This window comes from Pseudophryne corroboree, chromosome 5 (assembly GCF_028390025.1).
Source record: "Pseudophryne corroboree isolate aPseCor3 chromosome 5, aPseCor3.hap2, whole genome shotgun sequence".
Classification (NCBI taxonomy): domain Eukaryota; kingdom Metazoa; phylum Chordata; class Amphibia; order Anura; family Myobatrachidae; genus Pseudophryne; species Pseudophryne corroboree.
Window position 1 is genome coordinate 102,379,089 of NC_086448.1, and position 27,390 is coordinate 102,406,478.

Here is a 27,390-nt window from a genome sequence, read left to right on the forward strand (position 1 = left end):
GGCCCATAGACACTCCTGTTTGCAGGAAATGTAGGAATCGACCTAGTTGAAAATTCCTCCATCGGGGCCTTACTGGCCTCGCACCACGCAACATATTTTCGCCAAATGCGGTGATAATGTTTTGCGGTTATATCTTTCCTGGCTTTGATCAGGATAGGAATGACTTCATCCGGAATGCCTTTCTCCTTCAGGATCCGGCGTTCAACCGCCATGCCGTCAAACGCAGTCGCGGTAAGTCTTGGAACAGACAGGGTCCTTGCTGGAGCAGGTCCCTTCTTAGAGGTAGAGGCCACGGATCCTCTGTGAGCCTCTCTTGAAGTTACGGTTACCAAGTCCTTCTTGGCCAATCCGGAGCCCGAATATAGTGCTTACTCCTCTCCATCTTATAATTCTCAGTACCTTGGGTATGAGAGGCAGAGGAGGGAACACATACACTGACTGGTACACCCACTGTGTTACCAGAGCGTCTACAGCTATTGCCGGAGGGTCCCTTGACCCGGCGCAATACTTGTCGAGTTTTATAAACATGTGGAAGACTTCTGGGTGAAGTCCCCACTTGCTGACAGTGCTATCACATGATTTTCCGCCCAGCGAAGAATCCTTGCAGCTTCTGCCATTGCCCTCCTGCTTCTTGTGTCACCCTGTCTGTTTACGTGGGTGACTGCCGTGATGTTGTCCGAATGGATCAACTCCGGGTGACCTTGAAGCAGAGGTCTTGCTGAGCTTAGAGCATTGTAAATGGCCCTTAGCTTCAGGATATTTATGTGAAGTGATGTCTCCAGGCTTGACCATAAGCTCTGGAAATTCCTTCCCTGTGTGACTGCTCCCCAGCCTCGCAGGCTGGCATCCGTGGTCACCAGGACCCAGTCCTGAATGTCGAATCTGCGGCCCTCTAGAAGATGAGCACTCTGCAACCACCACAGGAGAGACACCCTTGTGCTTGGTGACAGGGTTATCCGCTGATGCATCTGAAGATGCGACCCGGACCATTTGTCCAGCAGGTCCCACTGGAAAGTTCTTGCGTGGAATCTGCCGAATGGGATTGCTTCGTAGGAAGCCACCATTTTTCCCAGAACCCTTTCATTGATGTACTGAGACTTGGCTCGGTTATAGGAGGTTCCCGACTAGCTCGGATAACTCCCTGACTTTCTCCTCCGGGAGAAACACCTTTTTCTGGACTGTGTCCAGGATCATCCCTAGGAACAGACGACGAGTCGTCGGAATCAGCTGCGATTTTGGAAAATTGAGAATCCAATCGTGCTGCCGCAACACTACCTGAGATAGTGCTACACCGACCTCCAACTGTTCCCTGGATCTTACCCTTATCAGGGAATCGTCCAAGTAAGGGATAACTAAAATTCCCTTCCTTCGAAGGAGTATCATCATTTCGGCCATTACCTTGGTAAAGACCCGGGGTGCCGTGGACCATCCATACGGCAGCGTCTGAAACTGATAGTGACAGTTCTGTACCATAAACCTGAGGTACCCTTGGTGAGAAGGGTAAATTGGGACATGAAGGTAAGCATCCTTGATGTCCCGAGACATCATGTAGTCCCCTTCTTCCAGGTTCGCAATCACTGCTCTGAGTGACTCAATCTTGAATTTGAACCTCCGTATGTAAGTGTTCAAGATTTTAGATTTAGAATCGGTCTCACCGAGCCGTCCGGCTTCGGTACCACAACAGTGTGGAATAATACCCCGTTCCCTGTTGCAGGAGGGGTACCTTGATTATCACCTGCTGGGAATACAGCTTGTGAATGGCTTCCAAAACTGCCTCCCTGTCAGAAGGAGACATCGGTAAAGCCGACTTTAGGAAACGGCGAGGGGGAGACGTCTCGAATTCCAATTTGTACCCCTGAGATATCACCTGAAGGATCCAGGGGTCTACTTGCGAGTGAGCCCACTGCGCGCTGAAATTCATTGAGACGGGCCCCCACCGTGCCTGATTCTGCTTGTAAAGCCCCAGCGTCATACTGAGGGCTTGGCAGAGGCGGGAGAGGGCTTCTGTTCCTGGGAACTGGCTGATTTCTGCAGCCTTTTTCCTCTCCCTCTGTCACGGGGCAGAAATGAGGAACCTTTTGCCCGCTTGCCCACGAAAAGACTGCGCCTGATAATACGGCGTCTTCTTATGTTGAGAGGCGACCTGGGGTACAAACGTGGATTTCCCAGCTGTTGCCGTGGCCACCAGGTCTGAAAGACCGACCCCAAATAACTCCTCCCCTTAATAAGGCAATACTTCCAAATGCCGTTTGGAATCCGCATCACCTGACCACTGTCGTGTCCATAACCCTCTACTGGCAGAAATGGACAACGCACTTAGACTTGATGCCAGTCGGCAAATATTCCGCTGTGCATCACGCATATATAGAAATGCATCTTTTAAATGCTCTATAGGCAATAATATACTGTCCCTATCTAGGGTATCAATATTTTCAGTCAGGGAATCCGACCACGCCAACCCAGCACTGCACATCCAGGCTGAGGCGATTGCTGGTCGCAGTATAACACCAGTATGTGTGTAAATACATTTTAGGATACCCTCCTGCTTTCTATCAGCAGGATCCTTAAGGGCGGCCATCTCAGGAGAGCGTCGAGCCCTTGTTCTTACAAGCATGTGAGCGCTTTATCCACCCTAGGGGGTGTTTCCCAACGCACCCTAACCTCTGGCGGGAAAGGATATAATGCCAATAACATTTTAGAAATTATCAGTTGTTATCGGGGGAAACCCACGCATCATCACACACCTCATTAAATTTCTCAGATTCAGGAAAACTACAGGTAGTTTTTCCTCACCGAACATAATACCCCTTTTTGGTGGTACTCGTATTATCAGAAATGTGTAAAACATTTTTCATTGCCTCAATCATGTAACGTGTGGCCCTACTGGAAGTCACATTTGTCTCTTCACCGTCGACACTGGAGTCAGTATCCGTGTCGGCGTCTATATCTGCCATCTGAGGTAACGGGCGCTTTAGAGCCCCTAACGGCCTATGAGACATCTGGACAGGCACAAGCTGAGTAGCCGGCTGTCTCATGTCAACCACTGTCTTTTATACAGAGCTGACACTGTCACGTAATTCCTTCCAACAGTTCATCCACTCAGGTGTCGACCCCCTAGGGGGTGACATCACTATTACAGGCAATCTGCTCCGTCTCCACATCATTTTTCTCCTCATACATGTCGACACAAACGTACCGACACACAGCACACACACAGGGAATGCTCTGATAGAGGACAGGACCCCACTAGCCCTTTGGGGAGACAGAGGGAGAGTTTGCCAGCACACACCAGAGCGCTATATATATATATACAGGGATAACCTTATATAAGTGTTTTTCCCCTTATAGCTGCTGTATTGTTAATACTGCGCCTAATTAGTGCCCCCCTCTCTTTTTTAACCCTTTCTGTAGTGTAGTGACTGCAGGGGAGAGCCAGGGAGCTTCCCTCCAACGGAGCTGTGAGGGAAAATGGCGCCAGTGTGCTGAGGAGATAGGCTCCGCCCCCTTCTCGGCGGCCTTATCTCCCGTTTTTCTGTGTATTCTGGCAGGGGTTAAATTTATCCATATAGCCCAGGAGCTATATGTGATGCATTTTTTGCCATCCAAGGTGTTTTTATTGCGTCTCAGGGCGCCCCCCCCCCAGCGCCCTGCACCCTCAGTGACCGGAGTGTGAAGTGTGCTGAGAGCAATGGCGCACAGCTGCAGTGCTGTGCGCTACCTTGTTGAAGACAGGACGTCTTCTGCCGCCGATTTCCCGGACCTCTTCTGTCTTCTGGCTCTGTAAGGGGGCCGGCGGCGCGGCTCTGGGACCTATCCATGGCTGGGCCTGTGATCGGTCCCTCTGGAGCTAATGTCCAGTAGCCTAAGAAGCCCAATCCACTCTGCACGCAGGTGAGTTCGCTTCTTCTCCCCTTAGTCCCTCGATGCAGTGAGCCTGTTGCCAGCAGGTCTCACTGAACATAAAAAACCTAAAACTAAACTTTTCACTAAGCAGCTCAGGAGAGCCACCTAGTGTGCACCCTTCTCGTTCGGGCACAAAAATCTAACTGAGGTTTGGAGGAGGGTCATAGGGGGAGGAGCCAGTGCACACCAGGTAGTTCTAAAGCTTTACTTTTGTGCCCAGTCTCCTGCGGAGCCGCTATTCCCCATGGTCCTTACGGAGTCCCCAGCATCCACTAGGACGTCAGAGAAATATATATATATATATATATATACATACAAACAAAGAACCCAGCACTCACCAAAGTAAACTCACTTATCCTCAACAATTCAATAAATAAATGATGGGGGTTTAGTTGGTGGATTGGCCAATGCACGGAAGCCTGCATACCGATTTTCAAGGTACCCCACCTTCATGCAGGTCCTACACTATCACAAAGTCTTAAAACCTGACTACTTCACTGCTGTTACACACATCATCTGCCTGCTAGATTTAATGTGTACCTGCCACACCTTTATGGCTTTTAAAGGTACACTAGTCACCTTTTGCACTGGCTCAAAGATGATTGCTAAGGAACAGCTGAGACAGGTTCAGGATAATAAAGTCCACACAGGGGTGCAAGAGAAAGCTAGTGGCCACGGTTAATAAGAGCTAACCATAGATTAACCCCATCGTATACACACAGAGAAAAAACCACAGCACTCACCACACCAGAAGCGGGGCACAGCTATGCACTTACCACTCACAGGGTGGGGTGCATGTAACACAGCACTCTCCACCGCAAAAGCGGGGTACACAGCTGTACTTACCACTCACAGGGCGGGGTGCATGTAGCCCATGACCACATCGCTCTAATAAATACAAACAAAGAACCCAGCACTCACCAAAGTAAACTCACCCCTTTTCCACTTACGAGCACGGGTCGCAGCCGGGAGCCTGACACGGGAGCTGCCCCCTGCTGCGACCCGTGCTCGGCCCCTTTCCCATCAGCAGTCACAACCCGGCATATGCCGGGTTGGTGACGCTTCTAGTGACGCGGCAGGGGCGGCGCAGGGAGATCACATGATCTCCCAGCGCCGCCCTTCCATACAGTGTAAATGGGAGCCGTGTCGCATCGACACGGCTCCCGTTTACACTACAACCCTACCTGGATCAGTCCCGTGTCCTACCCAGGTAAATAGCCGGGTAGGATTCACGGGTCACTTGATCCGGGTTTACCCTTTTCCACTTGCAAAAAACACGGGTAAATGCGCACTCCCGTGCATTTACCTGTGTTTTTTGAGCTAGTGGAAAAGGGGTATTATCCTCAACAATTCAATAAATAAATGATGGGGGTTTAGTTGGTGGATTGGCCAATGCACGGAAGCCTGCATACCGATTTTCAAGGTACCCCACCTTCATGCAGGTCCTACAAGACTCTGTGATAGTGTAGGACCTGCATGAAGGTGGGGTACCTTGAAAATCGGTATGCAGGCTTCCGTGCATTGGCCAATCCACCAACTAAACCCCCATCATTTATTTATTGAATTGTTGAGGATAAGTGAGTTTACTTTGGTGAGTGCTGGGTTCTTTGTTTGTATTTATTAGAGCGATGTGGTCATGGGCTACATGCACCCCGCCCTGTGAGCGGTAAGTACAGCTGTCTACCCCGCTTTTGCGGTGGAGAGTGCTGTGTTACATGCACCCCACCCTGTGAGTGGTAAGTGCATAGCTGTGCCCCGCTTCTGGTGTGGTGAGTGCTGTGGTTTTTTCTCTGTGTGTATATATATATATATATATATATATATATATGGTGATGGGCACTGGCTGATGACGCTGGATACGGTGACGTCATCAGAACGGGTGGAAGGGAGCGGGCGGGGTGATCCGACTTCCGGACCGCAATCTACACCGTTGTGCGCACACTTGGTATATAGGTGAGTGGTTTTAGATAAGTTGTTAACCTGATGAAAATGCCGTAATAAAGGCATTGAAACATTGTTGTCCTAAACGTGATGCATTGGCTCTGAGTTTCTTCGTCGCCTGGAGTGCCGCACCAGCTATTTGCACATGTCTTTTACTTTGTGAGGGCACCCGGCGCAGCATCGATTATATTGGGAGAGACGGACCTGCTGTTGGTTATATATATATATATATATATACATACACACAGATTTAAAATTTGTCAAGCATACAAGAATACCATAAAATCGTTAATCTAAGGCCACGACACTACAGGAATACAGTGTAAACACGGAGGGTGGGTTTAACAGAGGACGTATGATTAACTGTGTTTGTGTTTTCTGCTAGAATGCGCAATGAAGCCGATGGGTTAAGCTGTGTTTAGTATTTCTTTCTGCCCGGTTAGCTCCATTTATTGGTGGATTTTAGTCAGCATTCCAAAGTTGTGAGCAATGGAATTTATTTAGCATGATAGAGAGTTCTGTGAGCTCAGTACAGTCACTGCTATCTAACATTGTCAGATAGTAGTTACAGCATGAGGGGACTGACCCGCTCCCCACTGACTGTGAAATCAGAGTGTCTATGATTTACCACTATTAGAACACAACATTATGCTTGTACAGTACATTACGGAAAAAAGTAACTGTAGTCTTATACTGTCTACGTATACATAGGCTAGCTGGCCTGTTGGAATACATATGTATTTCCAGCGGACGGGATGTTGGCTGTCAGTATCCTGACAGCGGCATCCTGCCCGCCAAAATGCCGGCAGTGGGGCAAGCGATATGAGTCCCCTTGCGGGCTTGCTGCGCTCCACACTGCGGGCACGGTGGCTCGCTGCACTCACCACAGGATCTATTCCCACTCTACGGGTGTCGTGGACAACCAAGAGTGTGATGAGCGGAACAATCCCTAAAGCAAGAAGGCTAGAAATACTTTTATCTGGCTACAGCAAACCTTTGGAACCTGTGATTTCTTCCAAATGAGGTGGTGCTAATTATTGATGGACAGAGTGCCCAAGCTTGTAACATGTACACTATGGCTCTCATTCCAAGTTGTTCGCTCGCTAGCTACTTTTAGCAGAAATGCAAACAAAGCCGCCGCCCTCTGGGAGTGTATCTTAGCATAGCAGAATTGCTAACGTAAGCAATTTCCTTGCAGTTTCTGAGTAGCTCCAGACCTACTCCTAGATTGCGATCACCTCAGTCCGTTTAGTTCCTGGTTTGACGTCACAAACACGCCCAGCGTATGACCAGCTACTCCTCCGTTTCTCCAGCCACTCCTGCATTTTTACCTGGCACGCCTGCGTTTTTTAGCACACTCCCTGAAAACGGCCAGTTTCCGCCCAGAAACACCCACTTCCTGTCAATCACACTACGGTCAGCAGAGCGACTGAAAAGCTTTGTTTGCCTGTGAGTAAAATAGCATAGTTTTGTGTAAATTTGCTTAGCGCGTGCGCCCTGCTGTGCATACGCATGCGCAGAACTGCCGGATTTTAGCCTATTAGCAATTCTGCTAAAATTAGCAGCAAGCGAACAACTCGGAATTAAGCCCTATATACGAGTTGGGGTTTACTTATTTTCACTTTCAGATTCAGTGAGTCATGCAACTTTAGAGAATACTTGCCTCTGCTCCCGGTTCCTGCGACAGAAACACAATTTTTTGGGTAGTCCCCCGCACACCTGGAAGAGTGAGCACCCCTCCCACATTCTGCCCACTTCCTAGTGAAGTGGGCAGAATGGGGAAGATAAATACACTGAACCTGTTGTCCACACAGAATGGGGGGTAGGGCTAATCACATCATTTTAGCCCCACCCCCATACATATATGGACCAATCCCAGCTTTCTCCTCACTAGGGGTCAGGGCCTAATGACACTATTGGCCCCACCCTGCCCCATCGCCGCCCACCTGCTTGTCCTGTCTGTGCATCTCCCGGACAGGATATAGTCAATGTGGGCAAGTATGCTTTAAGAGCAGCCTTTTTCAACTGGTTTTGCAGGTCACCTGTAGATTTTTAAAATGTGACATTGCAGCTGCTGGGTGACATGGAAAACGTGAACCGTGTGGGGTCCTGAGGACCGAGTTTGAGAACCACTGCTTTAGAGCAAGGACTGCAAGTGAGCCCTACAAATTAAATGGTGAAAACAGCTCCTGTCCAATCAGGACGTATTTACTACATTCCCCACCCTAGCTGCTGTATGTGAGCAGTTAGGATGAGATAGGACCACCAGAGGTCATAGCTCTCTCGTTTCCCTGTTATCTGTGCTGCCAGACTTGTAGGGTGCTCCTGCAAAAGTGTACATGTAAGTGTCCCAAAACAGCTCTGGTTATCTGAAAATGGTCAATGTGCCTAATTCATGTTTGTTCGCAGATGCAATTGTGATTTTATAGGCTACGGAACTGCTGCTATTAGCAAGTAAAGCTTCCGTCCAGTAATGAAAACATACACCCGGAGGGACATTGATGTTAAGGGTTGGCCTACAGCGACACAGACTGAATACAGCAGTAGCGACTCAAGCGCCATGTTTTTGCACGTACTAGCTGACGGCCAGGGGCGGATCCAGAACAAAATGACAGGGGGGGCACCACAGACAGCCGGCTAGTACAGAAAGGGGCGACGCATCATGTTTGTGGGGGGAGGGGGGGGGTCAAGCTGCCCCCCCCCCGTTCCTACGCCTATGCCCTCTGTCCCCCGTCCTGTTTTCAGCATCTACCTGTCCCCTGACGTTCACCCACCTCACAGCAGCAAAGCCTGCTTTCTTCTCCCGGCTCCCCTGTCAGGCTGTGGCAGTGTCGCATCCTAATTACAGCAGATGTGCGACGTTGCCGGGAGCCGGGACTGGTGCTGCTGTAAGGGACACGGAGGCAATGCACGCTAACACAGCTGACTACGCACCCTGTTACTGTATGGTATCAGTGGCAAACGCAGGATTTTCATGGGGGGGGGGGGGGGTTCCGTACGTATGTGTGTTTGTAATTGAGCAGCCAGCACACTGCACAAGCTGTGTGTGTGCGTGTGTATGTATATATATATATATATATATATATATATATATATATAAACAAAATTGAATCGGCACTCTCTCCTATCATGGATTATTGCCCTGGTGCCATCCGGAACAATCCAATACTTAACACATCCAGCAGCGGCGGCACTCACGGGTCTTACTCACAGTCAATAAAGTGCAAAAAGTGCTTTTATTTCATCACTTTGTGTCCGACGTTTCGGGGCCACAACGCCCCTTTTTCGAGGTGATATATCACGTTGTGTGAAATAAAAGCACTTTATTGACTGTGAGTAAGACCCGTGAGTGCCGCCGCTGCTGATTGTGTTAAGTATATATATATATATATATATACCGGTATATATATATATACACACACAGAACATCTGTACATAGACATACACACACATACTGTACACAGCATACATGCGTACACAGTTTACATGCACACATCATACACACACACACACACACACAGTATACATGCACACAGTATACATACATACATACTAACACGGTATACATGCAAACATACATAGTATGCATGCACATACATAGTATACGTGCACACAGCATACTATACATACACACACTGTACATACATATACACAGTATATATGCACACAGCATACACACACACTATACATGCACACAGCATACTGTACATACCTACACACACACACAGCATATATGCACACACAGTACACATGCATACAGCATATATACATAGTTACACACACACACTATACATTTACATAGCAATACACACACTCATTAACAGTAAACAGAACCCCCTCCTCACCTTACACTACAGTGGGAGCCGAAGACAGCAGCCACTGCCTCACGTAGCTCTGTCTCATGGCCCCTTGAACTGCCTGAGAGGAGCTGCGCTTCCGCTGCAGCTCCCCCTACAGGCAGCCACCAGCGGCAGCAGCAGCAGCAGCAGCAGCAGCAGCAGCAGCAGCAGCCAGGTTCTCACTGTCACTCGGACAGTGTAAGCAGCTTAACAAGCTTCTCCTCGTAAGAAAAAAAATGACAGGGGGGGCACGTGCCTGGGTGCCCCCCCCCTGGATCCGCCACTGCTGACGGCAGATACACACACGAAAACGGCCATGACAGGCCTGCGTTTTGCCAACAACTCCCCCTAACACCTCCAAGAGGACACTTCCTGTCAATCCTCACTGCGAGCGGGATCACAGCGCCATCTTCATGTATGCGTATTGCGATCGCAGCACATGCAAATTTGAACATCGCCAATTATGTACAAACAGGATTTAGGCCCAATGTCTTTAGTTGAAGCAAATGATAAAAAACAACTTTGTTCTTATGGAAAAATAGAAATGATCTTTTCTCGGCCCACTTATACATTAATACTGTGGGGTAAATTTACTAAAATTCTTATTTTTCCGAATGAGGTTAAAGTTCAAACACGAATGACATCGAAAGTGTAAATTTGCAACTTTTTGAATTTATTACGACTAATTTACTAAGCTGTCGTATTCTGCATTTTCTTATTTACCGATGTCGATGTCATTCGTATTTTTTGGCAGTGTTTTACGGGAGTGAATTGTAAAACACTGCCGACTTTAACACAATGAATCTCGGCCGGATCTGTTAGATCCGTGCTGGGCTTCATTGTGCACCTTTCGTAAAAAATAAAAGCATTGTTAAAAATAAAATAAAAAAATGCGTGGGGTCCCCCCTCCTAAGCAAAACCAGCCTCGGGCTCTTTGAGCCGGTCCTGGTTGAAAAAATATGGGGGAAAAAGTGACAGGGGTTCCCCCATATTTAATCAACCAGCACCGGGCTCTGCGCCTGGTCCCGGTTCCAAAAATACGGGGGACAAAAAGCGTAGGGGTCCCCCGTATTTCTGAAACCAGCACCGGGCTCCACTAGCCAGGTACATAATGCCACAGCCGGGGGACACTTTTATATTGGTCCCTGCGGCCCTGGCATTACATACCCAACTAGTCACCCCTGGCCGGAGTACCCTGGAGGTGTGGGAACCCCTTAAATCAACGGGTCTCCCCCCTCCAGCCACCCAAGGGCCAGGGGTGAAGCCCGAGGCTGTCCCCCCCCATCCAAGGGCGGCGGATGGGGGGCTGATAGCCAAGTGTAAAATAAAAGAATATTGTTTTTTGCACAAGAACTACAAGTCCCTGCAAGCCTCCCCCGCAAGCTGGTACTTGGAGAACCACAAGTACCAGCATGCGGAGGAAAACCGGGCCCGCTGGTACCTGTAGTACTACTACTAAAAAAATACCCCAATAAAAACAGGAGACACACACCTTGAAAGTAAAAGTTTATTACATATATCCACATCTCCAAACATACATACTTACCTATGTTCACACGAGGGTCGGTCCTCTTCTCCATGTAGAATCCATGGGGTACCTGTGGGAAAAATTATACTCACATAATCCAGTGTAGATCGGTCCTCTTCTGTTCTTTTTGTAATCCACGTACTTTGCAAAATAAAAAAACGAACACCCGACCACGCACTGAAAGGGGCCCCATGTTTTCACATGGGACCCCTTTCCCCGACTGCCAGGAACCCCCCCTGACTTCTGTCTAAGAGGGTTCCTTCAGCCAATCAGGGAGCGCCACGTCGTGGCACCCTCCTGATTGGCTGTGTGCTCCTGTAGTGTCTGTAAGGCAGCACACGGCAGTGATACAATGTAGCGCCTATGCGCTCCATTGTAACCAATGGTGGGAACTTTGTGGTCAGCGGTTGACCGAAAGTAACCTCACCGCTGACCACAAAGTTCCCACCATTGGTTACAATGGAGCGCATAGGCGCTACATTGTATCACTGCCGTGTGCTGCCTGACAGACACTACAGGAGCACACAGCCAATCAGGAGGGTGCCACGACGTGGCGCTCCCTGATTGGCTGAAGGAACCCTCTTAGACAGAAGTCAGGGGGGGTTCCTGGCAGTCGGGGAAAGGGGTCCCATGTGAAAACATGGGGCCCCTTTCAGTGCGTGGTCGGGTGTTCGTTTTTTTATTTTGCAAAGTACATGGATTACAAAAAGAACAGAAGGGGACCGATCTACACTGGATTATGTGAGTATAATTTTTCCCACAGGTACCCCATGGATTCTACATGGAGAAGAGGACCGACCCTCGTGTGAACATAGGTAAGTATGTATGTTTGGAGGTGTGGATGTATGTAATAAACTGTTACTTTCAAGGTGTGTGTCTCCTGTTTTTATTGGGGTATTTTTTTAGTAGTAGTACTACAGGTACCAGCGGGCCCGGTTTTCCTCCGCATGCTGGTACTTGTGGTTCTCCAAGTACCAGCTTGCGGGGGAGCCTTGCTGGGACTTGTAGTACTGCTACTAAAAACAATATTCACATTTTGTCAAAAAGGCTATCAGCCCCCCATCCGCCGCCCTTGAATGGGGGGGACCCGTTGATTTAAGGGGTTCCCACTACTCCAGGGTACCCCGGCCAGGGGTGACTAGTTGGGTATGTAATGCCAGGGCCGCAGGGACCAATATAAAAGTGTCCCCCGGCTGTGGCATTATGTACCTGGCTAGTGGAGCCCGGTGCTGGTTTCAGAAATACGGGGGACCCCTATGCTTTTTGTCCCCCGTATTTTTGGAACCAGGACCAGGCGCAGAGCCCGGTGCTGGTTGATTAAATATGGGGGTACCCCTGTCACTTTTTTTTCCATATTTTTTTAACCAGGACCGGCTCAAAGAGCCCGAGGCTGGTTTTGCTTAGGAGGGGGGACCCCACACATTTTTTTTTCAACAAATTTAACACTTTCCCACCCCTTCCCACTGATAAACATGCACGGATCTCATGGATCCGTGCATGCCTATCAGAACACGGTTAAAAAAAGCAGGTCTGTTTTATTTTAGCACTTTTTTACGATTTGTATTTTTTCACGGCAGTGTTTGGCTATTGCCGGCAGTGTTTGTGAATTCAATTTTTTAGTAAATTACCGAGTTCTACCAAATTACAGGCGTATTTGACCGATGGTGTATTCATTCGTAATTTTTTTCTTTGAGTTCCAAAAAAATACGAATGCCCTCATCACTGCCGTGATTTGAGTTTAGTAAATTCCCGAGATGACACTTTGAAGAAAAAACACCATCTCGGTCAAAATCGGGAGCTTAGTAAATTTCCCTATGTATGTAGCGTCTTACCTCCAGCACATCATAGTCACATGTTGGGTGGAACTCTATATTGAACTCCACAATGCTGATCTGGATGCTGCTTCCCGGTGACGTGGTCAGGTACCAGATGCATTCTTTGTTGTTTGGATAATTCATAGGATAACCAGGGCTGCTGAAGGAACCATTGGGACCAGACAGATCTTCACCACATCCTGTTAAAACATTATAATGGCATAGTAAAGTGTTTGTACTAGTTCCTATACATGGCGCAAACCTCACTCTATACCAAGAAGACATAATGGAAACTCTGGCTATACTTTGCACAGAATGGGGATGATATACCGGCTGACGGTATGACCGCTGTCAGTATACCAACAGTGGCATCCTGTCTGCCGGTATACCAGCAGCGAGTACCCCCGTGTGCCCACTGCGCTCGCGACACTTTGCGTCCAGTGACGAGCTATGCTTACCACAGGTTCTATTACCACTCGGTTGGTTGCGTGGACCCATTAACGAGTGGGAATTAGAGGGGGGAGGGGGGGGGGGGGAGGCATTCTGACCGCCGGCAATATTTCGGCTGTTGGGAATCCGGAGTCGGGCTCCTGAATGCTGGGATTCCGACAGCTGGCATTATAAGTACATCCCCTTTGCACACCCAGCTATCATACCATTGGGTCTGATTCAGATGCGGGTGGAATGCAGCAATCTTTTTTAGAGACGGAACTGCGTGGCCCATGTTAGATACTCCTGTTACCTCCCACAGACGGCCTCTTCCTGTCAATCACTCTGCTACTGACTCCTCACTTCAAGCGGCATCACCAAGCTACCTGGTACATGCCCACATCGGCCACGATCCTTGTGCAGTCTGGTGATAATCACTTAATTGCGACACCGTCAAGGTTGAGACCGCATCTCAATCAGGCCCACTGTGCAGTACATCGGAAGCCTGCTTTACCAAGACATCGATGGTACAGGCTAAGTCTCCCATATCCAAAATTACAAAATACAGACTTTTTTCAGAGTGACTGAGATAGTGACACCTTTGCATTTTGATGGTTCAATGGGGGCAATTCCAAGTTAATCGCAGCAGGATTTTTGTTAATAATTGGGCAAAACCATGTGCACTGCAGGGGAGGCAGATATAACATGTGCAGAGAGAGTTAGATTTGGGTGGGGTGTGTTCAATCTGCAATCTAATTTGCAGTGTAAAAATAAAGCAGCCAGTATTTACCCTGCACAGAAACAAAATAACACACCCAAATCTAACTCTTTCTGCACAAGTTATATCTGCCTCCCCTGCAGTGCACATGGTTTTGCCCAATTGCTAAAAAAAAAAATCTGCTGCGATCAACTTGGAATTTCCCCCAATGTACACACACTTTGTTTAATGCCCAAAATTATTAATAATATTGTATAAAATTGGGACTTACCTCCAAAATATCTCATCACGGTATGCAAATATTCCAAAATACAGAAAAACCTGACACTCAAAAAAAAAAAAATACTTCTGGTCCCAAGCACTTTGGATATGGGAGACTCAACCTGTACTTTTTTAAAGCTTTGTCTAGAACATATGGGGCAGAAGTATAATAGAACTCAGAAGGACGTTTTATAAATAAATCTGGTAAACGTTTATCAGATCTACCAAAGGGAATTACCAAAAAAGAAGCTTTCATCCTAATATTAAAACACCCTAATGCACAGGTTCCCAAACGCGGTCCTCAAGCCACCCAAACAGTCCAGGATTTAGGTATATCCATGGCTCAGCACGTATGGTTAAATCAAATTGACTAAGGTGCTAATTAAGGGGGACATTTACTAAGCAGTGATAAGAGCAGAGAAGTGAGCCAGTGGAGAAGTTGCCCATGGCAACCAATCAGAACTGAAGTAACATCTATAATTTGCATACTATAAAATGATACAGAGCTGCTGATTGGTTGATGGGGCAACCTCTCCACTGGCTCACTTCTCCGCTCTTCTCACTGCTTAGTAAATGTCCCTCTATGTCACCTGTGGTCAAGCATGGATACATTTAAAACCAGGACCGTTGGGGTGCCTTGAAGACCGCGTTTGGGAACCTCTGCCCTAATGGAAAATATCTGTTACGACATGAAAATAAAAGTGACTATTTTGAAAACTGACTCTTCATTCTTTAGCTACTCATGATGTAATAAATGAATTATTGCATACATTTTAAATGTCTAAACTAACATACAAGACCCATAATATTTCACTTCAGGTGAAGAAATAGCTAAAACAATTATCATTTGACATTGACACCATTGGAAAGCAAATGGCCCAGATGTCCTATTTGTGGTTTGTTTGTTTGTTTTTTAAACAAAGGAATCACATGACCTTTGGGGGAAAAAATCTCAAATATTCTAAATGGTAAATCTGTACACTCAACCAATTTATTAGCTTGTTCATAAGGATTCAGTATGATATCCCGGCTGTTGGGATCACGGCGGTCAGGAGACCAACGCTGGGATCCCGACAGACGGAATACTGGCGGCAAGTGCAGCTTGTCCCCTCACGGGCTTGCTGCGCTCGCCACGCTTCGAGCCCAGTGGTGACCTTAGGTCGCCACAGGGTTACATACCCCCTCGGGTGGTGGCGTGGACCACCACTCAGGTGCGGATTTCGGCCGGAAGGCAGGATTCCGATTGCCGGTATTTCACTGGGTGTCAGGATTTCGGCGTCGGTCTCCTGACAGCCGGGATCCCGACAACTGGCAAATTGAATGCCTCCCGTTCATAAGGAACAGGTAATATGAATCATCCTATATATCGTCCACTATCCCTGTTAATTAACTAAACACAATATTAAAATAAAAACAAATGCATGGCTGACAGATTTTCTACAGTCCTTGAAATGAAGATTAATTATGTTTAAAAAGTAGGAAAAGCCCAAAAAATATTAGAAGAATGAAAGGACTTTATGTCACCAGCAAAACAAATGTTTTTAGAAAGTGCTCTTTTACTAATTTTTTATTTTTTGAATCAGAGATGTATGCAATGTTGATTTTGGGGGTATGGGTCATTAGTTCGACCACACTTAGGTCGACAGTCATTAGGTCGACCACTATTGGTCGACATGCATTAGGTCGACATGGTCACTAGGTCGATATTAACAAGGTTGACATGGAAAAGGTTGACATGAGGTTTTTTTTTACTTTTTTTGGTGTCGTTTTCTTCGTAAAGTGACGGGGAACCCCAATTAGAGCACCATGTCCCCCTGCATGTCTTCGGGCAAGGGGGGTAATTCAGAGTTGATCGCAGCAGGAACTATGTTAGCAGTTGAGCAAAACCATGTGCACTGCAGGGGGGGCAGATGTAACATTTGCAGAGAGAGTTAGGTTTGGGGGGGTTATTTTGTTTCTGTGCAGGGTAAATACTGGCTGCTTTATCTTTACACTGCAATTTAGATTTCAGTTTGAACACACCCCACCCAAATCTAACTCTCTCTGCACATGTTACATCTGCCCCCCTGCAGTGCACATGGTTTTGCCCAACTGCTGACAAATTTGCTGCTGCAATCAACTCTGAATTACCCCCAAAGTTACTATTCCCAATCGTAGTCCACATGGATCGTATGAACAAGTGCAAAAAATGAAAACAAAATGTGAAAAACCCATGTCGACCTTTTTCCATGTCGACCTTGTTCATGTTGACCTAATGACAACGTTGACCTAGTGGCCATGTCGACCAATAGTGGTCGACCTAATGACTGTCGACCTAAGTGTGGTCGACCTAATGACCGTATCCCGATTTTGGGGGGTGACTCAGTAAGGATCGGTTATGTGATCCTTACTGCATTTCCTCGATGGTCGGGACATAAAGGGTGGGATGTACTATAGAAGAAATGCGGTGAAAACTCTGTTTTCTGTGTTTTTGCTGCATTTTTAAATGTACTAAAGCCCTGATGCCGGTGCACGGACGAGGAGGGTAATGCCAGCTAAATATAGAAGCTTATGGGCTTCTTTCCGCTTTGAACTGTGCGAGAGATCTGAATGGATCCCTCCCAGCATGCCCCCCATCTCCCACATCCTACTGCGCATGCACAGACTGACTTGTGGGTCATAAATTCGGAAGTCCAGGGACCGGAGCGCATCGCAAAGGACAGCTCTTATCGGGAGAGCTGTCCTTCGCAATACTAATCGCATATGTTAATGCATATTAGAATCGATGCAATGTGGTATGTACACCGCAAGGTAAGTACAAGCACACCTGGGTAAAACCATGTTGCGCTGCAGGTGGGGCAAATATAAAATGTGCAGAGAGGTTTAGATGTGAGCAGGGCCGGTGCTAGGGTGTTCGGCGCCCTCCCACACTTTATAAAGGGACAACGTGCGCTGGAAAAAGGGGTCTGTTCTCACAAGGAATGGTACACAAAGTACCCCCATTTCAATTAACGCCACACAGTATTCACATTACACAGCAAGTAGTAGTGCCGCTTATACACATAATGCTCATAGATAGTAGCACCCTGTATACGTAATGGCCATAGTAGCAGCGCCCCTTATACGTAATGCCCATAGCAGTAGCGCCACTTATACGTAACACCGATAGTATTAGCGCCCCTTATATGTAATGCCCATTTTAGTAGTGCCTCTTATGCGTAATGTCCATAGTAGTAGCACTGTTTAAACATAATGTCCATAGTAGTAGCACCACTTATACGTAATGCACATAGTAGTGCCGCTTTTACATAATGCCCACAGTAGCAGTGCTGCTTTTACGTAATGTCCATAGTAGTAGTGACGCTTATATGTAATGCCCACAGCAGTAGTGACACTTATATGTAATGTCCATAGTGGTAGTGACGCTTATATGTAATGCCCATAGTGGTAGTGACGCTTATATGTAATGCCCATAGTGGTAGTGACGCTTATATGTAATGCCCATAGTGGTAGTGATGCTTATATGTAATGCCCATAGTGGTAGTGACGCTTATATGTAATGCCCATAGAAATGGCACTTACACATACAACCCCCCCCCCCCACACACACATATATATATATATATATATATATATATACCAAGGTAAGTGAAGTGGCACTCACTATACAATAAATGTCATCTGCTGGGGTGTCGCAGTTCCAGGGAAAAACTTGTGTCCACAAGGTCCCATATTATATCCAATTGTAAAGAAGGCACTCACCAGACTGATATTGAAATGCAAAAAGACGTTTATCGAATCTCACATAAGCGACTTAATCATGGTTGGTCGACGTTTCGGTCCCAAGCCGGACCTTTTTCCAGACCAGTGTGTACAATCGTCAGAATCACAGAACCAAATGACCCTCAGTGTGGAACTCTAAATACCCCACCAGAGCCCGCCCATCAGTGCAATCACCAATCATGGTCATTTAAATTAGATATGGTTACATGCTCATTCCACACACATGGATCACATCATTGTGCATATCTGCACATCACTCACACAAGTGTCACATATGTATAATATATGAATACTGTATAAATACTATCACACCGCTCACCTCTTACCAGCAAAGAACACAGCTGCAGGTGGAGCGCACGCCGTCGGTGACCCGCATAGGACTTCCGCCCTCATTCAGTCAAAGATAGTAACTTCCGGCCCCGTGGTTCAACACTGAATACTCAGTGGAACGCACGTCGCGGGTGAACCGCAAGATGCTTCCGCCTCCAAAGATGATGTCATTAAGGGGAGTCAAGACAGATACCGGAGCGTAGCTCAAAAGAGCTAAAACGTAACAAAAACTGGCATCATTGATAAATATAAGTCAAAATGAAAATAACATGAGCATGATGACGTGTGTGGTTGTATATTAGTGGCATGAACCCTGAAAAAATTTTTTTCAAGTAGGGCAGCTTAGGTAGGTATAAGGAGCTCCACACCGGACAAGTACTGCATAATAGAAACCCGATATTCCACAAACATACATATAAAGACGGTATCTATAGAGACTTACTATAGAAAACTTAACAAATAACATAATTAAAACCTAATGCTCAGACTGAAGCGCTGGAACGCCATGTTGGACACCCAAAAATGCAAATTATGCAAAAAGTGCAAAAAGTGCAAAAAAGTGCAAAAAAGGGGGGCTGTATCCACAATATATAATGTTTAAAGAAAAACACTTAGATGGTTCTGTTCATTCAGCCCTCTTGGAGATACTGTTCCCAAATAGTGTATCCAATAAGCCTCTCTTTTTAGTAATAATACACCTCTGTCGCCCCCCCGTAGGGGTGGTGGAATCCAATCAATGATCATATGCCGCAATGTCACTACTTGGTGTTTCATCTGCATAAAATGAAGTGCCACTGGTTTATCAGTCTTGCCACTGGTGAGTGCTCAATACAGTTGGCACTCACCAGTGGCAAGACTGATAAACCAGTGGCACTTCATTTTATGCAGATGAAACACCAAGTAGTGACATTGCGGCATATGATCATTGATTGGATTCCACCACCCCTACGGGGGGGCGACAGAGGTGTATTATTACTAAAAAGAGAGGCTTATTGGATACACTATTTGGGAACAGTATCTCCAAGAGGGCTGAATGAACAGAACCATCTAAGTGTTTTTCTTTAAACATTATATATTGTGGATACAGCCCCCCTTTTTTGCACTTTTTTGCACTTTTTGCATAATTTGCATTTTTGGGTGTCCAACATGGCGTTCCAGCGCTTCAGTCTGAGCATTAGGTTTTAATTATGTTATTTGTTAAGTTTTCTATAGTAAGTCTCTATAGATACCGTCTTTATATGTATGTTTGTGGAATATCGGGTTTCTATTATGCAGTACTTGTCCGGTGTGGAGCTCCTTATACCTACCTAAGCTGCCCTACTTGAAAAAAAATTTTTCAGGGTTCATGCCACTAATATACAACCACACACGTCATCATGCTCATGTTATTTTCATTTTGACTTATATTTATCAATGATGCCAGTTTTTGTTACGTTTTAGCTCTTTTGAGCTACGCTCCGGTATCTGTCTTGACTCCCCTTAATGACATCATCTTTGGAGGCGGAAGCATCTTGCGGTTCACCCGCGACGTGCGTTCCACTGAGTATTCAGTGTTGAACCACGGGGCCGGAAGTTACTATCTTTGACTGAATGAGGGCGGAAGTCCTATGCGGGTCACCGACGGCGTGCGCTCCACCTGCAGCTGTGTTCTTTGCTGGTAAGAGGTGAGCGGTGTGATAGTATTTATACAGTATTCATATATTATACATATGTGACACTTGTGTGAGTGATGTGCAGATATGCACAATGATGTGATCCATGTGTGTGGAATGAGCATGTAACCATATCTAATTTAAATGACCATGATTGGTGATTGCACTGATGGGCGGGCTCTGGTGGGGTATTTAGAGTTCCACACTGAGGGTCATTTGGTTCTGTGATTCTGACGATTGTACACACTGGTCTGGAAAAAGGTCCGGCTTGGGACCGAAACGTCGACCAACCATGATTAAGTCGCTTATGTGAGATTCGATAAACGTCTTTTTGCATTTCAATATCAGTCTGGTGAGTGCCTTCTTTACAATTGGATATATATATATATATATATATATATATATATATGAGCAGTGGAGAACAGCGCCTAGGTATATCTAATAGAGACCAAGGTCAGGAAAAGAAATGTTTTCTTTTTACACAACACACCTCATCTATAAATGAGTGGCAGCTTATATACAGTATGTGAATAAAATGTGAAACAAATGAAGTAAAACAAGCGCCTAATAGTGTTGGTGAAATAAAAACCTGTGCAATCAGGTGCAGTTATTAAAATAAATAACAACTTAGCTTTAAATACTTTCAGGTCCCTGTACCAACGCGTTTCGTCCTATTAGGTGGACTTCATCCTAATAGGACGAAACGCGTTGGGACAGGGACCTGCTACTTACCCCTTGGACTCCCTACATACGGACAGATAAGCTGTTTTTACTTTTCAATCCTGTACGTGTGCTACCTGCATTTATGGACAGATGAATTGCCTACTTGTTTTAATTGTCTTGTACGTCTGTTACTTTTAAGCGTGGCAGGATTGTGCCCATTAAATTGTTATCTTTTATTACGTTTGCCTAACATTAATTGGAATGAGCCACATTCCTAGCTTTTAAGCTGTAGTGAAATTTTTGTCTCTTTTAGCTTTCATCCTATATACATTTTAGTTTTTATCATCAATCCTGCTTACTTAAATAATTGGAATGAGCCACATTCCTAATTTATGATGTCACCAGAAAATATTGTGTCTTAAAACAGTACACACTATGTTGCTTTTATTTTCTCTTTACATGTTCGGCTTCCAAATGTCATCAGCCTGAAAGTATTTAAAGCTAAGTTGTTATTTATTTTAATAACTGCACCTGATTGCACAGGTTTTTATTTCACCAACACTATTAGGCGCTTGTTTTACTTCATTTGTTTCACACATATATATACACACACATACGCACCGATATACACACACACTCTCTCTCTCTCTCTCTTTCCCTTCACTTACCTAACAGTCTGGCTGGCTATAGCAGCAGCAGCCTGGTCCCGTGTTGCTCCGCCCCCCATTCCCGTGTAACCACGACCCCTTTTTGTCCCGGACCAACCCGACCAACCCCGCTGTCACAGGTGAGGGGGAGAGGAGGCTCCAAGCTGCCGGTGCTGCTGCCCGTCATATAGCGTGACAGGCAAAGCAGCCGGCAGCAGCAGCAGGGGGGGACAGGCCGGCGCAGCAGCGGGGATGCAGAGCAGAGACAGCGCCTCTCCTGGCCTGGTGCCTACCTGCTCTGCATCCCTTTGCTGGATGTGAGAGGGGCCTGTCCAAATTGAGCACTAAATTGCACTGTAAATATAGAGCTGTCAAGCATTTGTGGGCTACATTCAAAAGCAGCCAGTATTTAGCCTGCATGCAAAAACAAGAAATATATTTGCACTACTTCTATTGCAACATCATTTGTCCAGGTGCTAAGTTACTAGTTCTTTCTTATGTTATTCCCAACTCAGAATCAGTCCAAAGACTATTTATGTTGTCACTCTGAAAAATTATTAATTTTACTTTGACTAGACACAAATAAAGAATTGCATATAAAAATGCTCCATTATATAAAGAGGGTACATTCAATGGTCAGATAAGGTACTTTTTTCTTTATTGCTGCAAAACAGCTGTAAGTTCTCAGCACAGCTAGAAATACGGAAACATGGCATCTATGAAAAGGGAAGGGTCACCAGGAGCCTGAAGACTCCTTTCGGCCAGCTTGAGCCACCAGAATTCCAAAAGACCAAACAATCACGAGTCCTGTCCCCAGTGCCTGTAGCTGGCAGCCAGGGTATCCTGGGCAACTTGGTGCCTTTCTTGAACTGGATCTTATCCAGCAACTCTGAAGAGATAGCCGTTCTGAGAATCAACCCTGGAAGGATAATAATTTTTTTTTCCTCCCTGGATGATGGATTGTTTGGAAGAGATCTGCTGAGAGAGAGTGTCAGCCATGATGTTGTTAGATCCGGGCCAGCAAGTTATAATGAATTTGAGCTTATTAGGAACAACGGATGCCATGCCTGGCCAGAGATTTACCTTTTAACCCCCTTAATATACTGTAGATTATTAGGCTATTATGGTTGGAGAAGATACAAAGGGGGAATCTTTCTCCCTCCAGAAGACACCTCCTCACAGTGATGGCCATCAATTCCCCATTTCCTAAATTGTTGGTGACCGCAGTGGAGTTGAACCTCTTTGAAAAGAATTTCATGGCTGAAGGATGGGAGAACACGTCTGCTGATGTACTGTTGGATGAGTCAATGTCATGTGTATACAGTAGGCCCAGGATGAGGACCAGGTGCTATCCTAAACACCATTCACTAGATCCTGGCTATGATGATAAAGGAGCATTAGATTGTTTATCATCGTATACACAGCAGCTGTTTCCAGTGAAAGCAGTTTTACGCTAAAACAGGAAAATAGAAAATGCGTAAAAATATGATGGGCCGGATATAATGACGCCTGAGATCGCCGGAGGTGCGAGATGCCGGCTTTTCTCTGACTTTTTTGCCTTGTCAGCGATTGCCCCTTTAAAAAACGCTGATTGTATACCACAAATCTTTTGAACGAAGCAAATACCCTTTAGGATAACTACTATTTTCATGCTTGGATAATAACAAATATGCTAGCGTGCTATAAATAAAATAATAAATAATGGGGCCCATTTATCAATGAGTTTTCGCTTTTTAAAACTCTTTGTATATGATAAATTGTGCTCCAGCCAATCAGCTCCTGTCATGTTTTTGAAAAATGACAGTTGGAAGCTGATTAGCTGGAGCACCATTTATCATAGGCAACAAATTTTCAATAGCTAAAACTCATTGATAAATGGGCCCGAATGTGTTTAATTGCGCCTAGCACATGACAATATTTATGTCAAACACAGTTCTTCTATCACATACTTCCAAGTAGCCCAAAAGTAGACTCAAGATAAAGGGTGCTGCTACTACATGCTTCTAATGACATCACAAATATACAGGGCCGGTGCTAAGGTGTTCAGCGCCCCCCTGCAAACTATAAATTTGCGCCCTCCCTCCCATACTCATTAAAGGGACAGTGCACATCGCAAAATATGGGTGTGGTCTCAAAAGAAAGGGGCATGGCCATACAGTAGTACCCACAATTCAAATAATGCTACACAGAAGCACAATCACATTCACATTAGCAAAACGACAAGGGCCCTCATTTCCGAGTTGATCGCATGTAGCTACTTTTTGCTGCTTGTGCGACCAACTTGACGCCGCCTATGGGTGAGTGTATTTTAGCATAGCAGGGCTGCGATCGCTTGTGTAGCCAGCTATGCTAAAAAAGTTTCTTGTTAAACAAGACCAGGGTCAGACTTACTTACCCTGTGCGACCCATCCTGCGACGAAGGTCCCGGGATTGATGTCAGACATCCGCCCTCCAAACGCCTGGACATGCCTGCGTTCGCCTCACCATGCCTGGAAAACGGTCAGTTGACGCCCCGATACGCCTCCAACCTGTCAGTCTTCTTGCGATCGCCGCTGTGATAATTTTTTCCGCTGGTGGCGTCGCTGCCCAGCGACTGCTGTCGCCGGGCAATGACACGCGTGTGCAATGCATCCGCCGTGCATGAGCAGTTCTGACCCGTTCGTACCGCTGCGACAAACTGCAGCGTGCGAACGGTCGGAACGACCCCCAAAGAGGCGGCGCCTCCAAATAACCCTTGTGTTAATGGGAAACCAGTATTAATGCAGCTTTTTCTCAATAAAAGGGGGTTGCCTGCCCCTTTGAATTCAAAAGAAAAAATTGCAATTGGAAGAAGCGCAATAACACTGGATAATGTAAATGTAATATATAAAATACACATACAATAAATGCACAAATACATTTAATATTTAAAAATGAGCCACTGTGAAAACTGACATATATTTTAAAATATTCAGTATGATGTCAAATTCATGCCTCTAATGTATCCCCAGGAATGAGCGGGCAGTACCTTTTAGAGAGGTATCAGAATGAGGAGCCCCTTTTTAATATAATGAAGTCAAAACCACAAGCAGGCACAGAAGGAGGAAGGAGGAAGAGGAAGCAGTGACTCACCCAGATATAGCAGGAACTGGCATCTCAGTAGCAGAGCTGAAGGGTGTAGTCACTGCAGATGGGAGACCTGCTGCAGAAGTATTAGGGCAGCCCGGTGGTGGCAGGAGGGCAGCTGCGCTCAGCAACACAGGGACCCAGCTGCCGGCCTATGGAGAATAAGCGCATGGGCACTGACAGGGATACAGCTGAATCCGCAGGAGCAGGGAACAGGCAGCGGAGGGGGGCCTGCCGCCAGGACCCGCCAGTGGCAGCACTGATTCTCTGCACCGGAAGCCAGACAACTGCAGGCAGCGGGGAACATAGTAGGCTGCCCCTATGCTGGTAAAGTCCAGAGTGTTGGCGGCAGGACGGGAGCAGCAGCTGGCCTTAAGGATGTGGCAGGATCTGGGAGCAGACACAGCAGGGGAAGGAGCAGACCTGGAGGCATGATGAGCAGCTCTACAGGGAATCCCGCTGGCCGCCGCTGCCTGTCAAACAGTGTGACAGGCGCAGAAGCAGCCGGGACATCAACACAGGGATGCAGAGCGCCTCTCCTGCCTGGCGCCTCCCTGCTTTGCATCCCTTTGCTGAGTGGGTTGTGCCGGTCTTGCACATATACTTTATGGCTAAGCCACATAACTAGGCTATAGTATAGTGAGAAAGGATAGCCACACCAGTAAGACTAACAGTAGTGCTCTGAAAGGAGCTACAGTGATTATAAGGAAGAGGAGTCAAACAATGCAACTGATCTGAATGGTCATCCCACGTCAGGGAGAGAGTTAAAGCAGCACCTATGTGCATGGCACTGTAGATGGTCTGTGTGCTGCTCCACCTAATGTAAATAAGCAGTTAGACATAAAATATTGCAAGGTGTTTTGCCATAGCTATGACTGTGCACAGCTGTAAGTAATTCATCACACATCCCCAGGCATATTGGGGGTCATTCTGACCCGTTCACTCGCTGCTTTTTAACGCAGCATAGCGAACGGGTCCCTACTGCACATGCGCCGGTGCCGTAGTATGTCGGCGCATGGCAGATGGCCAAAGGCCGTAGCAGGGATGCAATCGCCTCTGCCTGATTGACAGGTAGAGGCGATCGCTATGTGGGAGGGGGCGGAACGGCGGCGTTTGGCCGCTGTTTCGTAAGTGCGGTGCGGCCAATGCAGGCGTGGCCGGACCGAACGGGGGCGGGCCGCAGCGGCTGCGTGATGTCACACGCAGCCACTGCGGGCCGGGGAGTGATGAGTAGCTCCCGATCAGCAGGCTAAAGCCGCGCTGGCCGGGAGCTACTCTTGAAGTGAAAAGGCATCGCCGCTGTGCGATGCCTTTGCACTTCTGCGGGGGGGGGGCGGACTGACATGCGGGGCGGACTAGCCCTGTGCTGGGCGTCCCCCTGCATGTCAGCTCAGCTACGATCAACTCGGAATGACCCCCATAGTCAGTAATGTATAGGGATGGCCATAGGTGGGTTATCCATCAATGGTCACCGTCGATGATACCATCGATGGATAACCTTGATGGTGTAAAACCATCTGTAAGGGAACCATCAATGGTTTTACCCATTGATGGTCACCCCTGCATAACTGCAGATTGAACTGTGGGCCAATCAGAGAACAGAGGCGTGGCTTCACGGGTGTTAGGGGGCGAGGCTAAGCTTAGTGCCCTAACTTTGATGAAGAAAAAAAAAAATTGGTAGCACTAAACTATCAATGGCGGGAAACCATCTGGTTCTCCCCCATTGATGGTAAAAGTATTCAACATCGGTCATAGACCATCAATGATTTTGACACATCGATGGTCGATGGCCATCCCTACTTATGTAATTCATCATTGCACTGAAGAGTGGTGGCCATTTTCTTGTAGCAAACACCCTTCTTACTCTTCTCCTCAGCGTTTCCTCCATGGTGGGTGGAGACTGAGAGTAATGACATCATTACTGTGTGGGCACGGGGAGATTGGTACACTCCTCGGGGAGATCACCACTATTTCAGGGAGTCTCCCTGACATTCAGGGCAATCTGTAAGAATGATTCATCCTGTTACACATTAGTCAAAAACCAACAGAAAATAGAATCCTAAAAATCCCTTTAATGTGATTGCTATGCTGTCCACTTCTTATGGACTATTTAGTTGCTACTGATGATAAAGGCTTCATCTAAGATCATTTAAGACAAATCCTGTCCGGTGTGAGTCACTGGATTCCTGCAGTGCCCACTGTGACTGATGGGTGTGCAGGACATTTACAGCTGAATTGCTGTGCTGATGACTAAGCTGTTCTCTCTGGAACAGGATTGTGGAAAATTGAGCCATATTAGCTGCTGCTGTTACTAGAGATGAGCGCCTGAAATTTTTCGGGTTTTGTGTTTTGGTTTTGGGTTCGGTTCCGCGGCCGTGTTTTGGGTTCGACCGCGTTTTGGCAAAACCTCACCGAATTTTTTTTGTCGGATTCGGGTGTGTTTTGGATTCGGGTGTTTTTTTAAAAAAACACTAAAAAACAGCTTAAATCATAGAATTTGGGGGTCATTTTGATCCCATATTATTATTAACCTCAAAAACCATAATTTCCACTTATTTTCAGTCTATTCTGAATACCTCACACCTCACAATATTATTTTTAGTCCTAAAATTTGCACCAAGGTCGCTGGATGACTAAGCTAAGCGACACTAGTGGCCGACACAAACACCTGGCCCATCTAGGAGTGGCACTGCAGTGTCACGCAGGATGTCCCTTCCAAAAAACCCTCCCCAATCAGCACATGACGCAAAGAAAAAAAGAGGCGCAATGAGGTAGCTGACTGTGTGAGTAAGATTAGC

The 27,390-nt window shown here is 46.5% G+C and overlaps 1 protein-coding gene across 1 annotated transcript in view; it reads right to left on the reverse strand.

The window, feature by feature from the left end:
• The window catches only part of CUBN (cubilin), a 729,033-nt gene that overhangs the window by 465,831 nt on the left and 235,812 nt on the right, over nt 1-27,390 (reverse strand). Inside the window, exon 28 of the mRNA XM_063921523.1 lies at nt 13,044-13,225. Within this exon, the coding sequence (XP_063777593.1) occupies nt 13,044-13,225 (182 nt within the window). The remainder of the gene's footprint in view (nt 1-13,043; nt 13,226-27,390) is intronic.